Below are 15,983 nucleotides of genomic sequence, written 5' to 3' on the forward strand. Positions count from 1 at the left end.
CATGATGTTTAGATTAGAGACTGTGCACTCAAGACACAACAGGAAGCAAACATGGAGGTCCCGGAAATGAAGATGCTGAGGTTCTCTCTTGGAGTGACCACGTTGGATAGGATTGGAAGTTAGCTCATCAGAGGAATAGCCAAAGTTGGATGTTTTGGAGACAAGGTTTGAGAGAGCAGACATTGATTCTTTGGACATGTCCAGAGGCGAGAGAGTGAGTATATTGGTCAAAGGGTCCTGAGGATGGAAGCTACCAGGTAAAAGAGCAAGAGGAAGACTAAAGAGAAGGTTGATGGATGTTGTGAGTGAAGACATGAGGGCAGTTGGTGTTGCAGAGGAAGATGCAGGAGATAGACTCTTTCTTCTTCTTTTCCTTCCGGCTTGTCCCGTTAGGGGTTGCCACAGCATGTTATCTTTTTCCATCTCAGCTTATCTCGTGCATCTTCCTCTCTAACACCCAGAGTCCTCATGTATTCCCTCACTACATCCACCAACCTTTTCTTTGGTCATAGTTTCGCTCTTTTGCCTGGCAGCTCCATCCTCAGCACCCTTCTACCAATATACTCACTCTCTTGCCTCTGAACATGTCCAAACCTTCGAAGTCTGCTTTCTCAAACCTTGTCTCCAAAACATCCAACTTTAGCTGTCTCTCTAATGAGCTCATTTCTAACTCTATCCAACCTGCTGACAGCGAGCAAGAACCTCAAACATCTACATTTCTGCTACCTCCAGTTCTGCTTCCTGTTGTTCCTTCAGTGCCACCGTCTCTAATCCGTTCATCATGGCCGGCCTCACCACAGTTTTATAAATTTTGTCCGTCATCCTAGAGGAGACTCTTCTGTCACATCGAACACCAGACCCCTTCCGCCAACTCTTCCAACACGCTTGGACCAGTTTCTTCACTTCCTTATCACTGTCACCATTGCTCTGTATTATTGACCCCAAGTATTTGAGATTGTCCACCCTCACTATCTCTTATCCTTGCCTGAGATGGAAAAAGATGAAACGCTGGAGCCACCCCTAACGGGTCTAGCCGTCGCGAAAAGAAGTAGTCTCAAAAGTCCTGATTTAACAACCCTAATTTAATCGGACCCAAACAGATCTTCCAGCACACATTGGTGAGATTTCAAATCTTCGTTTTCTGATAAGGACAAGGTATTTCCCCCCAATCTGATGGCTCAGATATGTACTAAGTGGACATTACTTGCCAGAAATCTCTTCTGCAGCTCCATCAATATTGGGGCCTCTAGGCTGACTCTGGCCAGTTTTCTTCAAATATTCATCAATTTTTTCTAATTTTTGATAATGTTGACCATATTTTTACAACTTGATGGTGAATGGTATATTTAATGCCTTGAAAATTCTTTTGTAACATTCTACTGACTGCTTTGAACACTTAGATCCATCAAATGCTGTAGAAACTGTCTGTAGACCATGGCTTGGGCTGAAAGAAGTGACCACAAATAATTTAGGAAAAGTATACTAGAATCGCTTATTTGTGGTTAATTAGAAGCTCTTCAAATAGCACAAGGTGTGTGCAGGTGTACAGCTACTTCCCCACATAAAATGATTTACACTAACCACATTATCTTGTTTGTTTGTTTTTACTTGCCTTTTTGGAATGATTTCTTTTTTTCCGTTGAGTTGTACAGGTTTTAGGTAGGGATCCACATACTTTTGGTCTTGTTCTCAAAGGAGAACCAGAGGTTGTTGCTTGTTTTTTTTTTCCCCTGACCCACCAACTTCACTGAATAAACTTAAAGACTTAGTAATTGATCAGCTAATGCTATGGAATGCATAAATGCTACTGGCTTCTTGTGCATGCATAAGAGATCACACAGGTTTCCAAAGCAATGAGTGAACAAAAATCGAAACCTTCGGTATTGTTCTGGGTTAAAAGATTTAGCACGTATTTTAAATAATGCACCGAACACTTGAGAGCACACACTGCCGTAGTCGAATTTCAGTTAGACCTCAGCGTCATCAGTACATTAAATTTATACAGTCTCCAAATTTCGTCACTTCCTAAACATTACATGGATATGGATATTAGCAGACATATGTATCTGTATTGCTATTGTACTTACATTTAAAACGAGGTAGAGACTTGTCAATACTAAACAATTGAACATTTATGTACTTACTTGCTACCAAAGTCAAGTGAACACTGTACCGGGTTTTCAAAGCAGTCCTTCGTGAAATGTTTGGAACACATTACTGTCCACTTTGATTTGTAAATCCAATGCGCCCGCTTTGTCTTCACAAACCTGGTCCATAACCTGCCTATCTGTTCATCCTTCGACCATTCATGTAAGCGTTTCGTGCAGAACAGCCATATGCTTCCTCATTATTGTTGCTAGCTTTTTCACTCTCTGGCTAAACGTTGTCTTGCCGTGACGTCACATTCCGGGGAGTGCCAGAACTTGCCGAATCCAAGTGACATTTTGAACAAAATCTTGAGACTGACTTTGATGCTAATTTATTTCATTTCTGTTGTGTTATGTAATATTTTTTAATTAAATTTTAGCTACATTAGTATGTTAGACAAGTAAAATACATTTCTTCTGGATTAGACCTTTAAGAGTTTGAACTTGTTAACAGTCCATCTATTTACTGTTTTCTTAGCTTTCAGAAACTGTCCAGAGCCAAGACTGTTTTCCATCAAACAGAAGTAATGTAGAGCCAATATTAAAAGCCTTTTTTAGCCTTACAGTTCCGTTCCTGGTAGCGCCTCACTATGTCTTCGAGGTCATAAGCACTTGCAAAATGGCTGGAGCCATCAATCACAGAAACCTTGAAGAAAAGGATGACAAATGGAGCACAAAATGAGAGATATGAATCTAATGACTACTTCAATTCACTAGCAGGATTAACCAAGACAACCAAATAATGTGAGACCCCTATACAGTATATACTCGGTTCTCGACCACAATTCGTTCCAAATGGCGGTTTGAGAAGTGATTTGTTTGAAATCCAAAATCGATACGTCCCATTACATTTAATGGAAAAAGAAATAATGTGTTTCAAGCCGAAAAAAATTGGCTTTTTAAATCATTTTTTTTTAGCTATAGTTTAAATATTTTAGATTATGAAATAATGGAAGAAATATTTTTTTTCTCAAAATGTATACTTTAATAGTAGAAGAGGCTAGGCTGGGAGAGCATAGAAATATCTGTAGTGACTCGGCCCGCAGCCTTGTCAACATTTTATGAACAAAAGTGCAGAAAAACTTTAAACAAGCAAAAATGAGGGGAAAAAAGGCAAAGAAAATTTGTTCATTTTTACAAAAGGTAACATACAAAAACAACTTGAAACAAAACAACACTTGAGAGCACACACTGCCGTAGTCGAATTTCAGTTAGACCTCAGCGTAGATTGTTTTTGTTGAATTTGTTTATTTTTACAAAAGGTAACATACAAAAACAACTTGAAACAAAACAAAAATGCTGAAATGTCAGTGGAACAGAGCATTATTGGAATTCACAAGAAAAAAAGCAATGCAAAACTATCTACGATCAAATCTTTTGTTGAGGGTGACTTGCCCCCTGGAAGTTCTCTTCTTTTCCCAAAGAACTCATCTAGTGTCACTTCTTTGGAGCCATGATTGAGGGTTAATAGTCCCCAATGGGAAGAAAAAACAATCAGTAAATGTAAAATGAAGAAAATAAGTATTTGAACACCCTGCTATATTGCAAGTTCTCCCCCTTAGAAATCATGGAGGGGTCTGAAGTTTTCATTGTAGGTGCATGTCCACTGTGAGAGAGATAATCTAAAAAGAAAGATCTAGAAATCACAATGTATGATTTTTTTCACGACTTGTGTGATAGAGCTGTAAATAAGTATTTGAACACCTGTCTATCAGATAGAATTTTGACCCTCAAAGATCTGTCTGTCCGCCTTTAAAAGTCCACCTCCACTCCATGTATTATCCTGAATCTGATGCAGCTGTGTGAGGTTGTTAGGTGCATAAAGAGACTTCTCCACCCCATACAATCAATAAGACTCGTAACATGGCCAAGACCAAAGGAGCTGTCCAAAGACACCAGAGACAAAATTGTACAACTCCACATGGCTGGAAAGGGCTACAGAGAAATTGCCAAGCAGTTGGTGAAAAAAGAACCACTGTTGGAGCGATCATTAAAAAACGGAAGAAGCTAAACATGATGTTCAATCTCAATCGGAGTGGAGCCCCACGCAAGATCACCTCGTGGGTTTCTCAATAATCTTTAGAAAGTTGAGGAATCAGACCAGGACTGCACGACCGGACTTGGTCAATGACCTGAAAAGAGCTGGGATCACCGTTTCCAAGGTGACTGTTGGTAATACCCTCCTCACATCAGATCTGGAAGGTCTCAAAGCCTACATGGAAGATGTCATCGTTTACGCCATGGAGGATGATACAGGAGTTCTTTGAAAGATTGTTGGCGGGGAAACTGACTTGATCTTGCAAAGTGCGAGTTTGGAAAGGCCCAGGTTGAATTCTTGGGGCATGTAGGAGGGTAAAGCCGGGTACAACCAGTTGGTGCATAGGTGGAGGCTATTGCACCCACTGATGGATTCTCCAAAGTAAAGTTGTGTTTGATGTTTGATACGTTTGTTGTATTTTTCTGTTATCGTTTCCCTATTCACGGTTTTAACATGTTTTCAGTGTTATTTAGTTATAATACAACAGAAGGTTTCTCTGCAACTTTGTTTTCCTTAAGGGGGAGAGTGTCATGTCTGTGTATTTTTATTCTGTTCTCTTTATTTTCCTTTGATGCTTTTGTTATAATGCGCATCTTTGTGACACTGTTTCCTTTCATACTTTTAAGTCCTGATGATGTGACACGGTTTCCTCTCATGCTCTTGAGTCCGTGTGACGCAAAGTCTTTGGGTCCTTTGTGACACAGAAGCCTGAAATGTTTCCAGAATTACCTATATAAGGACAAGAAAGACAGACAATGGGGCTTCTTCTTACGACTTCACCACTGCTCTGGGAAGCTACTCTGCTTGAAACACTAACTGCACGGACGCCTACCGCCTTTTATTTTTGGAGCAGCTGGAACTTTCGCTAACTTGGAATACCCACTTGGACGAACATTTGCCTGTTTTGGAACACTTATTCAACATTGGTGACTATTCGCTGTTGTGCCTCAACTACCGTATTTTCACGACTATAAGGCAAATTTTCTCCAAAACGGACCGCACGCCTCATAATCCAGAGGGCCTTATACGTGATCCGTTGTCCAAAATTTGAAAATCGACTAAGCATTTCCTGTCGACACGCTATTTATATAAAGGAAAAGCGGACCTGTGAGAGGACAGCATGCAAAAGTTACAGGAGAAAGTGCCTAAATATGTGCCTTGGCTCTACAACAATAAAAATGTCAACAAAAAATACATTGCTAACCAAACCAAGCCAAATATGAACAGTAAAATTGAAACGTCCCATCGAACTTTGTTTCATTTTTTTTTCAACTCTGTATGATATTTTTTTGTTTTTCTTGGTGTAAAACATAATTATTGCTTGCAGAAAATCTTTAGCAATGCATATTGAAAGCTGAGTGATGCTACCAACCAGTTTTAAGGTTAATGTTATGAGGTCTCCTATATTTAAAATATAGAATTTGCTTTTTGTGCACTGTATTGTCTATACTTTCATCCTCTATCAGGCTGTGCCAAGGTGGAAGTTTAAGATTATACACCATCTCATCCTGTACTTTCTACTTTTGCTTCAGACCAGACCTTTAATTTTTAACTCAAAAAAAGAGAAAATCTCATCCAGTTTCACCACATTTTCTTCTATTATTCACATACCCTGACATGAAAGTAACAACACTTTTTTTTTTCCCGTTTACCATTATTATCGAGGGTAAACACAAGTATGTTTAACGGTGTTTGTAATTATGAGTGCAACCCTTTAAGAGCCGAAGGGGGGCGGAGTCAGATAAACTATCAGGAGACCGTGTGCTTCTGTGTTGAGAGGGGGAGGGAAAAAAAAAAAAAAAAGAGGCTGTGGTTCACCGCACTGGATTGGTTTTGATGTGTGCTGAGAATGTCTATGTATTTCCACAAATTTTACGCTCGTGATTTTCCGTGCTCAACTGTGCAGATTTGTGAGTGTGATTGCGCCCGTCAAGTAAGTCACAGTGACTGAAGATCCCATGACATTCCCTGACCCAAGACAATTTTTTTTATTTACCGGACTTTCCAAGACCTGGAAAAGGCAACATTTCTTCCAATGATATTCCAGAAATTCCCTGACCATTCCCTGACAAACCTTGGCAACCATGGGGCTCGGCCGGACACAGCCCGAAAGGGTAACATGAGTCCCCCTTCCCATGGGTTCACCACCTGAGAGAGGGCCCATAGGGGTCGGGTGCAATGTGAGCTGGACAGTGGCCAAAGGCGGGGACCTTGGCGATCCGATCCCCGGCTACATAAACTAGCTCTAGGGACATGGAATGTAACCTCTTTGGCAGGGAAGGAGCCCGAGTTGCTGCGTGAGGTCCAGAGGTTCCGACTAGATATAGTCGGACTCGCCTCTACGCACCACTTGGGCCCTGACACCACCCCTCTTGAGAGGGGTTGGACTCTGTTCCACTCTGGAGTTGCCCACGGAGAGAGACGCAGAGCAGGTGTGGGTATACAAATTGCTCAGGGCCTGTACATTGGGGTTTATTCCAGTGGATAACAGGGTAGCCTCCCTCCGCCTGCAGGTAGGGGGATGGAGCCAAGGCTGCCCTTTGTCACCGATTTTGTTCATAACTTTTATGGACAGAATTTTTAGGCGTAGCCGAGGTGTAGAGGGTGTCCGGTTTGGTGGGCTCAGCATCCCATCTCTGCTCTTTGCAGATGATGTGGTTTTGTTGGCTTCATCAAGCCGTGATCTCCAGCTCTCACTGGAGCGATTCACATCAGAGTGTGAAGCGGCTGGGATGAGAATCAGCACTTCCAAATTAGAGACTATTGTCCTCTCCAGGTCAGGGATCAGATCCTTCCCCAAGTGGAGGAGTTCAAGTATCTTGGGGTCTTGTTCACGAGTGAGGGAAGAATGGAGCGGGAGATCGACAGACAGATCGGTGCAGCATCTGCAGTGATGTGGACTTTGTATCGGTCCGTTGTGGTAAAGAGGGAGCTAAGTCGAAAGGCGAAGCTCTCAATTTACCAGTCACTCTACGTTCCACCTCTCACCTATAGGCGTGAGTTGTGGGTCGTGACCGAAAGAACAAGATCCTGGCTACAAGCGGCCGAAATTAGCTTCCTCCGCAGGGTGTCGAGGCTCTTGCTTAGAAAAAAAAGTGTTACGAGAGAGGCTGGCAAAATGTTAAAAGATACAAACAAAGGACTCAACAGGCTTTAGAGCATTTGCTGATTTCATTCAGACATGTCATGCGGCTTTCCCCCATGTGGATTTCTTAAACATTCTTAATGAGTGCGAGGAGAACCAAAAACTTGTTCAGAAGTTATCTGACTGGGCAGATGTAAAGTGGAATCGGCGAACTGCGGAATGTTTCTGAGGCTGAAGGACTTTGCTTTCAGGTCAAATGAAGCACAGATTGTGTGCAATCCAATCACATCATTTCAGATGCTCCATACTACTGACTTCACCAGAAGTTACCAAAGGGAAAAATGATCCATCTCCGGTGTTCTCCACACAAAGGCAGAAGTAGATACTGAAAATACAAAACCAAGTTCAAATGTTAAACCACTATGTGCACTCTGTCAAGGCAATGAACACAAAGTTGCCCAAAATTTAAAGGCAAATCACTTGAGGAACGAAGAAAGTTCATAAGGGAGAAGAAACGAATGGACGTCTCAAACCTGGACATAGTGCAAATGGCTGCCGTGACAGAGACCCTATCTGTCTGTATGACTAACTTTGACAATGAAAATTCACCCACAAATCCGGGTCAAAAGCAACACAGAACAGGTCGCAACGACCTTGTCTTTCAAAAGGGAAACCAATGACACAAACTGGAGTACTTCCATGATTGTGCCAGGATCGGTTTCCTCAGAGCATCAATCAGGTATGGAAAAACAAGTTTATGTGCTTTTAGAAGTCCATACTTTTTTTTTTAAACAATATATTAGATTTTTCATCTATAATTTTACAAAAACAACACAATAACAGTAAAACTAAAACAGAAAAAAACCTAAAAAAAACACAGTATGCACAGACTTTTTTTTTTAAAAAAAAGCACACAAATCACAAATAATTCACTTTTTTTTTTTTCAAAAACTCTTCTAAGGGTTTCCATATGTCCTCAAATTCCTTAGCTCTTCCTCTCGTAATGTACGTGAGTCTTTCCAGTGCAACACAAGATGCCATTTCCAACATCCATACTTTTATTGGAGGAACGTCCACTTTTTTCCAAAATAATGCAATGGTTCTCCTGGCCTTCAGGAGACCAAAGTCTATAAGCATGGCCTTCTTTTTATTAACAGAAAGATCCTTGGGATATATACCTAAGATACACAGTGTTGCGCAATGAGGAACCTGAATACCAACTATTATAGAAATTGTCTGAACAATAGATTTCCAATTATCTTTGACTTTCCAACAATAATAAACAATGACATAAAGTACCCTTGTGATTAGAGCACTTACTACATGTGTCTGGATTGTCAGGGGTCCACTGATGAAGTTTAACAGGAGTCACATAAGTCCTCATTAGCCACTTGTATTTTAATAGCATAATGCTAGTATTTGTTTGTTTTTGTGCTTTAAGGCATGCATGTTCCCTATCAATTACTTCAATATTTTCTTTAATATCTAGTTTCCATGCCCCCAATCTATTTTTACTTAATTCTGTATCATGTGAGACTAGAGATTTATAGAACATAGATATCTGCTTACATCCATGCAAACCTGACTGCGCAATAGCTTCTAAACTGGACAAAGGAGGCTCATACATTATGTTTTTGATTTGTGCTGACAAAGTGTTTTAACAGCAAACATTTGGAAAAAATGTTTACTGGGAATAGAAAATTTTTGACATATTTGAATGAATGTGAGCATTTCACCATTTACATAAAGGTCACCTATTGATTTTATACCATTATTTTCCCATAATTTAAAACCCCCATCTGCTCCTCCAGCTTTAAAAGTGGCATTATCCCAAATGGGAGAAAAGCGTGAAGGTAAAGGAGTGTCCCCTATATGTTTGTGAGATTTAAACCACATATCTACAGTGTTTTTAAAAAAATGGATTCTTGGTCTGCCGTTTTAATACTCTATTCTCAGCAGAATATAAATAATATTTTAATAGAAGGTGTGGTACTGTTGCTTGCTCTATTTTTACCCAAGAGTGTGATGGTGATGTTGAAAAATAATACATAGCTGAGCGTAGTTGAGCAGACCAGTAAAACCATTTAAAGTTTGGAAATTGTAACCCTCCAGTTGCATAAGGCATATAAAGCAACTGTAGTCTTAATCTGGCTTTCTTATTATTCCAAATAAAATTCAGGAGCATTCTGTTGAGTCTAGTGAAAAAGATGTCATGTAATGGAAGAGGTATGGTTTGGAAAAAAATGTAAAAATTTCGGCAAAACGCTCATTTTAACTATGTTTATACGTCCCAACATTGAAATTGTCATAATCATCCATCTGTCTAATAACTGTTGTACCTCCAAGATTAAAGGGTCATAATTAACCTGAACTATATTGTTAACATCGGGAGAAATTTTGACCCCCAAATAAGTAAATCCATCTCTCGCGTGCAAAAAAGGAGTGTTCTTTTCAGTACTTAACAATAAAATAAATGACTTTGTATCATTAATCACATAACCTGACAAAATACCAAAATTTTTAATTTGCTCAAATAAATTTGGAAGGCTCGTGGATAACTTAGTCAAAAAGAGAATGACGTCATCATCATAAAGAGAGATTCTGTGTTCCTGATCACCAATTTGGATGCCCGTCAAGCCTCTATCCATATGAATCGACATGGCCAGGGGTTCTAAGGCTAAAATGAACAACATTGGGGAAAGGGACAGCCCTGGCGTGTGGATCTTTCCAAAACAATTGGTTGAGAAGAAATACTATTAGTGATAATACTAGCAATAGGGTTTGTGTATATAATTTTTAACCATTTAAGAAAATTATTGCCAAATCCAAACCACGGTAGAACATTAAATATAAATGACAATTCAATTCTGTCAAAGGCCTGACGTGCATCCAACGACAGCAATGCTGTGTCTTTACACTCTGCCTTTTCATGTAATATATTCATAACTCTTCGAATATTGTGAAATCCTTGACATTTTTTAACAAAACCGTTTTGATCATTATGTATTAAACTAGGTATATACTGATCCAATCGTATTGCCAGGGCTTTGCAAGCAAAGTATTTTTGTATCGCATCCCATCAAGCTTATTGCTCTATATGAGGAAAATTCTGTGGAAGGCTTATTAGGTTTGAGGATCAGGGTAATCAGCGCAAGTCTCAATGTAGGAGGAAGAGTCTCCTTATTATATGATTCTTTATACATGTCCATCAATGGAGTCAGTAATTGTTTTTGAAATGCTTTATAAAATTCTGTAGTCAGTACATCAGGCCCAGGAGCACGATTAGTATTAATACTTTGAATGGCAGCAGAAATTTCTTCTTCTGTCAAATGGTTATTTAAGTTTTGTTTTGCCTCCTCTGATAACACTGGAAATACAAGTGAATCAAGAAATGCATCCCTCTCAAACAAAGTCTGTTGTATCCCGGATTTATACAATTGTTCATAGAAATCCCTTAAAGTACTATTAATTTCTTGAGGGTTAACAGTCAAATCTCCATTAGATGTCCTTATGCTATTAATTGCCCGTTCTGTTTGTAATTTCCTAATCCTCCAAGCCAAAAGTTTACCCGCTTTTTCACCTTGATCGTAATAACGCTGCTTAAGCCATAAACTTTTTGGCGCTTTATCTGGAGATAATTTATTATATTTACTTCTTAAAAATAGCAATTCTTTGTGTTTAAGTGGATCATCTACCTGATCTAAATCATTTTCTAACTCCTTTATTTGCTTCTCTAAATCACACATCTCTGCTTTTTGTTGTTTAGATTTATAACTTGTATAACTAATAATTTCTCCTCGAATCTAAGCTTTGAATGCTTCCCATCTTGTACAGGCTCGCGTTTGATCTGTATTAATTTAAAAAAATAAATCAATTTTACTTTTTATGAAGGAAACAAAGTTCTCATTCTGCAGCCATATAGATTTAAATCGCCAATTGCAGGGGCAGTGACGAAGTTTGTCTATTTGAATATTCATAGATATTTTTGCATGGTCGCTATCACTATACTGTCATACCAGCAGTTTTTAACCTTTAACAGAAGGTTTTGAGAGACAAAAAAGTAATCAATGCGCGATCAAGATTTCTGGGAGCCTGAATAACATGAAAATTCAATTTTAGAAGGATTAAAATATCTCCAAATTTCAACAAAATTTAATTCAACACTATATTGTTTTAAAATTTTCCTTGTTTTCGCTTTACTTGGATCTAAACCTGTAGTATGATGTAACACGGGATTTAATGTGCAATTAAAGTCACCGCCAATTATAACTCACCCATGTAAAGCAGAAATTGTGAGAAAAAGGTCTTCAAAAAATTTAGGATTGTCCTCATTTGGACCATATACACATAGCAAATTTAATGCGAGAGAGAAAATAATACCCTGGATTATCAGACATCGCCCTGCTGGATCCTGAATTGTATTAGTGATTTGTAATGATTTAGTTTTGTGAATAAGAATTAAAACACCCCGTGCATAATTATTGTATGATTCATATAGTAAATTTCCAGGCCACCTATTTCTAACCTTTTTGATCTCTGAATCAGTCAAATGACTCTCCTGAAGGAGTACTATTTTAGCATTCAATAATTTAATTCTATTAATAACCTGTTTAAATTTGGGACAAGGGCAAACGACTTCTACAAGTTTACAAAACATGTAGACTGGTTGCCCGAACTTCCATGCACCCTAGAGGACCCTGCCGAGGGTGAAGAGCTGGTCCACGGTTCCACAACCAGGAAAAAAACCACATTGCTCCTCCTGAATCTGAGATTCAGCTTCCCAACTCCTTTCCAGCACCGCTGAATCGACCTTACCTGGGAGGCTGAGGATTGTGATCCCCTGAAGTTGGAACACACACTCCTGCCTTCTTTTCCCTGCAGCTTGTCCCGTTAGGGGTCGCCACAGTGTGTCATCTTTTCCATCTAAGCCAATCTCGTGCATCTTCCTCTCTTAACACCCACTGTCCTCATGTCCTCCCTCACAAAATCCATCAACCTTTTATTTATTCTTCCTCTCGCTCTTTTGGCTGGCAACTCTATCCTCAGCACTCTTCTACCAATATACTCAATCTCTCACGTCTGAACATGTCCAAACCATCTAAGTCTGCTCTCTCTAACCTCATCTCCAAAACATCCAAGTTTGGCTGTCCCTCTAATGAGCTTATTTCTAATCCTATCCAACCTGTTCACTCCAAGCCTTGGCTTTCTAGCTTCCCCCTTACTAATTATTGCCACTTCCTGGTCATTCACGCTTGCCTCTTCTACTCTACCTTCTCTCACATTTTCTTCATTCATTAAGTTCTCAAAGTATTCTTTCCATCTATTTAGCACACTCTTCTGGAAATAAGTGTTCACCACTCTCAATTCCATCCTTTTTGCGAAGTCCACCACCATCTGACCCTCAAAGTTCCTTTGCTGAATGCCGTACTTCATCACCCCGGTTTCCTTCGCCAACATGTCCATTGAAATCTGCACCAATCACAACTCACTCTCTCTCTCTGGGATGCTCAGGACTAATTCGTCTAGTTTCTTCCAGAAATTGTCTTTCAACTTGAGGTCACATCCTACCTGTGGGGTATGGCTGCTAATCACATGATACACAATACCCTCAATTTAAAATTTTAGCCTCATCACTCAATCTGATACTCTTTTCACCGCCAAGACATTCTTACCTAGCTCTTCCTTTAAAATAATCCCTACTCCATTTCTCTTCCCATCTACTCCATGATAAAAAAATAATTTAAACCCTCCACCTAAACTTCTAGCCTTACTCCCTTCCCAGTTGCTCTCTTGGATGTAGAATACATCAACCTTCCTCCTAATCATCATGTCAACTATCGGGGTAGGGTCTGTGCATGGCTCTTCTTCTGCCTACTAAGCCGCTTTCCTCTTCTTTTTTGTCTTCGACCTACATTTTCTGAATTTCTATCTTGCAGATTAATAGTGCCAGGGCCGAGCGTAGTTAATAAAGGCCACAACCTATCTGTTATGGAATTCGTTTGATGAACGCTCATTGGTTTGGTTCTCATTGTATACTCTACGTAGGTAATGTTTGCGTGCTAGGTTAGGCGAACTTGGGCCGAGCAGCTTCAACGCAAACGATATGGCTCCAATTTCGGTACTAAGATGAGACTTGTTAAATTTCTAAGTCCTTGTGGCCCACGTTATACAACATAGGTGTCAACTGGCACCAGATCCGGCCCACCACAGGATTTTATGTGGCCCGCAAAGGCGAATCATGCGCTGACTTCTACGAGTCTTGTTAAAGACAATCAAAATTTCAAACTGTCATATAAAGACAATGTTGAGGGAAGCTGTAACTACAATGTGGCTGGTGACAAAAATGAGTTTGACACAACTGCTATACAAGTTGTTTCGGTTGTACAAGTTATAAAGTTACGTTCGATGTTTCTTCAGCAGCACAGTTTGATCACAAACGCGTCTTGTTGTTAGCCAGCTAAGATAAGGTGGTCTGGACCTATAAGCAAGTTTTAGTTGTTAGTTTAGTTTTACTTCCTACTAAGTACTCACGGTCCTCATTGTATACGAAACAGGTTTTGCAGGTCGTGTAAGTACTAATGTTGGATGTTTACCTCCTCAGTAGATATTTGATTACATACGTGACTTGATGTTATTGAGCTAGGCAAGGCCGCACAGCTTCAAGGCGAACAAGTACAGCTCCAATTTGGGTACTAAGATTACACAGATGACGGTTTTAGTCCACTGAACTCGTCACCAGAGGCGTCCCACATCGAGTATTCACAACATTCGGTCCAAATTCAGCAGGATTTATTTATTGTACGGTTGTGCAGGTCAGAGCCTCCTCTATTTGTTGTCACTAGTTCGAGGACCGGAAGCCAACTAACCCTCCTGTCTATCTTATTAAAAAGTGGGACCACCACCCCTGTCTGGCAATCCAAAGGTCCTGTTCCCAAATGGGTGTCACCCAAGAAAGCGCCACAACATCCAGAGCATTTAGGAACTCCAGGTGAACCTCATCACCCTGGGTCCTTGCCACCAAAGAGCTTTTTAACCACCTCACTGACCTCAAACCCAGAGATAGGAGAGCCCACCTCAAAGAACCCAGCCTCGGCTTCCTCATGAGTAGGCGTGTCAGTGGAATTGAGGACCAACTCAGAATGTCCAGAGTCAAGGTCAGGAGCGCCCCATCCTCACTTTCCACAGTGTTGATGTTGTACTGCTTCCCCTCCTGAGACGCCTGATGGTGGACCAACATTTCCTTGGAGCAGTCTTGAAGTTATGCCTAACCGAATTCTTCCCACAACCGGGGTTTTGCTTCAGGAAGCACCAAAGATAAAGTCCACCTTGCCAGCCAGTAGCCATCAGCTGCCTCGGGAGTCCCACAGGGCAAGAAACCCAGATAGGACTCCTTCAGCTTGACAGAATCCCACACTGTTGGTGGCCACCAATGTATATGGGCATTGCACCACAACAGGCACCAACCACTTTACGACCATAGCTCCGATCGGACAGCTCAGCAATAGAGGCGTGGAACATAGTCCACTCGGACTCAATGTCCCCTCCCTCCCCCGGAACAGTAGCAATGTTCTCTTGGAGTTGGGAGGTCAAACTCCTTCTGATGGGGGAATCTGCCAGCCGTTCCCAGCAGACCCTTGCAATAAGTTTGGGCCTGCCACATTGGACAGGCATTTTCCCCCACCATCAGTTGCACTGCCCCTCTCTTCACCTTAGTGTTCAAGATATGTGGCCGGAGGTCCGAAGACACGACCACAAAGTTGATAACCGAAGTACGACCTCGGGTGTCCTGGTGCCAAGTGTACATATGGTCACCCTTATGACTATACATGGTGTTCGTTATGGACAATCCAATGAGCACAGAAGTCCAGAAATACAACACCACTCGGGTTCTGATTTTGGGGGGGTTCCTTCCCAATCATGCCCTCACAGGTCTCTCCGTCGATATCCACGAGACCATTTAAGTCTCTCAGCAAAACGATGGAGTCACCAGAGGGAGCGCTTTCCAGCACTCCCTCTAAAGACTCAAAAAACGGTGGGTATTCTAAACTGGTACATAGGCCAACCCAACAGTCAGGACCCCTCCCACGACCCAAAGGCGGAGGGAGGCTACCCTCTCATCCACTGGGTGAACCCCAACGTACAGGTGCCGAGCCAGGGGGCAATAAGTATACACACACCTGCTGGCCCCGTCTCACTATGGCCAGCTCCAGAGTGGAACAGAGTCCACACCTCTCAAGAGGACTGGTACCAGAACCCAAGCGGTGTGTGGAGGAGAGTCCGACTATACCTAAAATAACTAGTTGGAACTTCTCAACCTCACACACCAGTTTGGGCTCCTTCACTGCCAAAGACATTCCACGTCTCCAAAATCAGTTTCTGGGGATCAGACAACCAAGGTCCCCGCCTACATCCGTCACCGAGCTCACATTGCACCAGAACCCTATCGCCTATCTCACAGGTGGTGAGCCTATGGGAATGGGGACCCACGTAACCCTTTTGGGCTTTGCCTGGCAGAGCCCCACCTCCAGGCCTTTCACAAGGGCCCCATTGACCCACGTCTGAGCAAGGGAAACCTAAATCTATTGTTTGGAATCCTCATAAGGGTTGGATTTTGGATAACAGGCACAAATAAAGCCTGGCAAAATTTGTTCACCACAATGTAATGTGTCTGAGATTTAGGAGGGGAATGCTTAATCTACCAACCCAATGTTAG

At 41.2% G+C, this 15,983-nt stretch overlaps 1 protein-coding gene across 10 annotated transcripts in view; it reads right to left on the reverse strand.

Moving 5' to 3' along the window:
• The window catches only part of tmem231 (transmembrane protein 231), an 81,126-nt gene that overhangs the window by 59,476 nt on the left and 5,667 nt on the right, over positions 1 to 15,983 (reverse strand). For all 10 annotated transcript variants that reach the window (XR_009795253.1, XM_061821571.1, XM_061821574.1 and 7 more), the window contains exon 5: positions 2,712 to 2,793. Coding sequence is in view for 9 of the 10 variants with exons in the window: in XM_061821571.1 (XP_061677555.1) it covers positions 2,712 to 2,793 (82 nt within the window). In the remaining variant the exon portion in view is untranslated. The remainder of the gene's footprint in view (positions 1 to 2,711; positions 2,794 to 15,983) is intronic.

The sequence above is a fragment of the Syngnathoides biaculeatus genome, chromosome 6, assembly GCF_019802595.1.
Source record: "Syngnathoides biaculeatus isolate LvHL_M chromosome 6, ASM1980259v1, whole genome shotgun sequence".
In the NCBI taxonomy this organism is placed as follows: domain Eukaryota; kingdom Metazoa; phylum Chordata; class Actinopteri; order Syngnathiformes; family Syngnathidae; genus Syngnathoides; species Syngnathoides biaculeatus.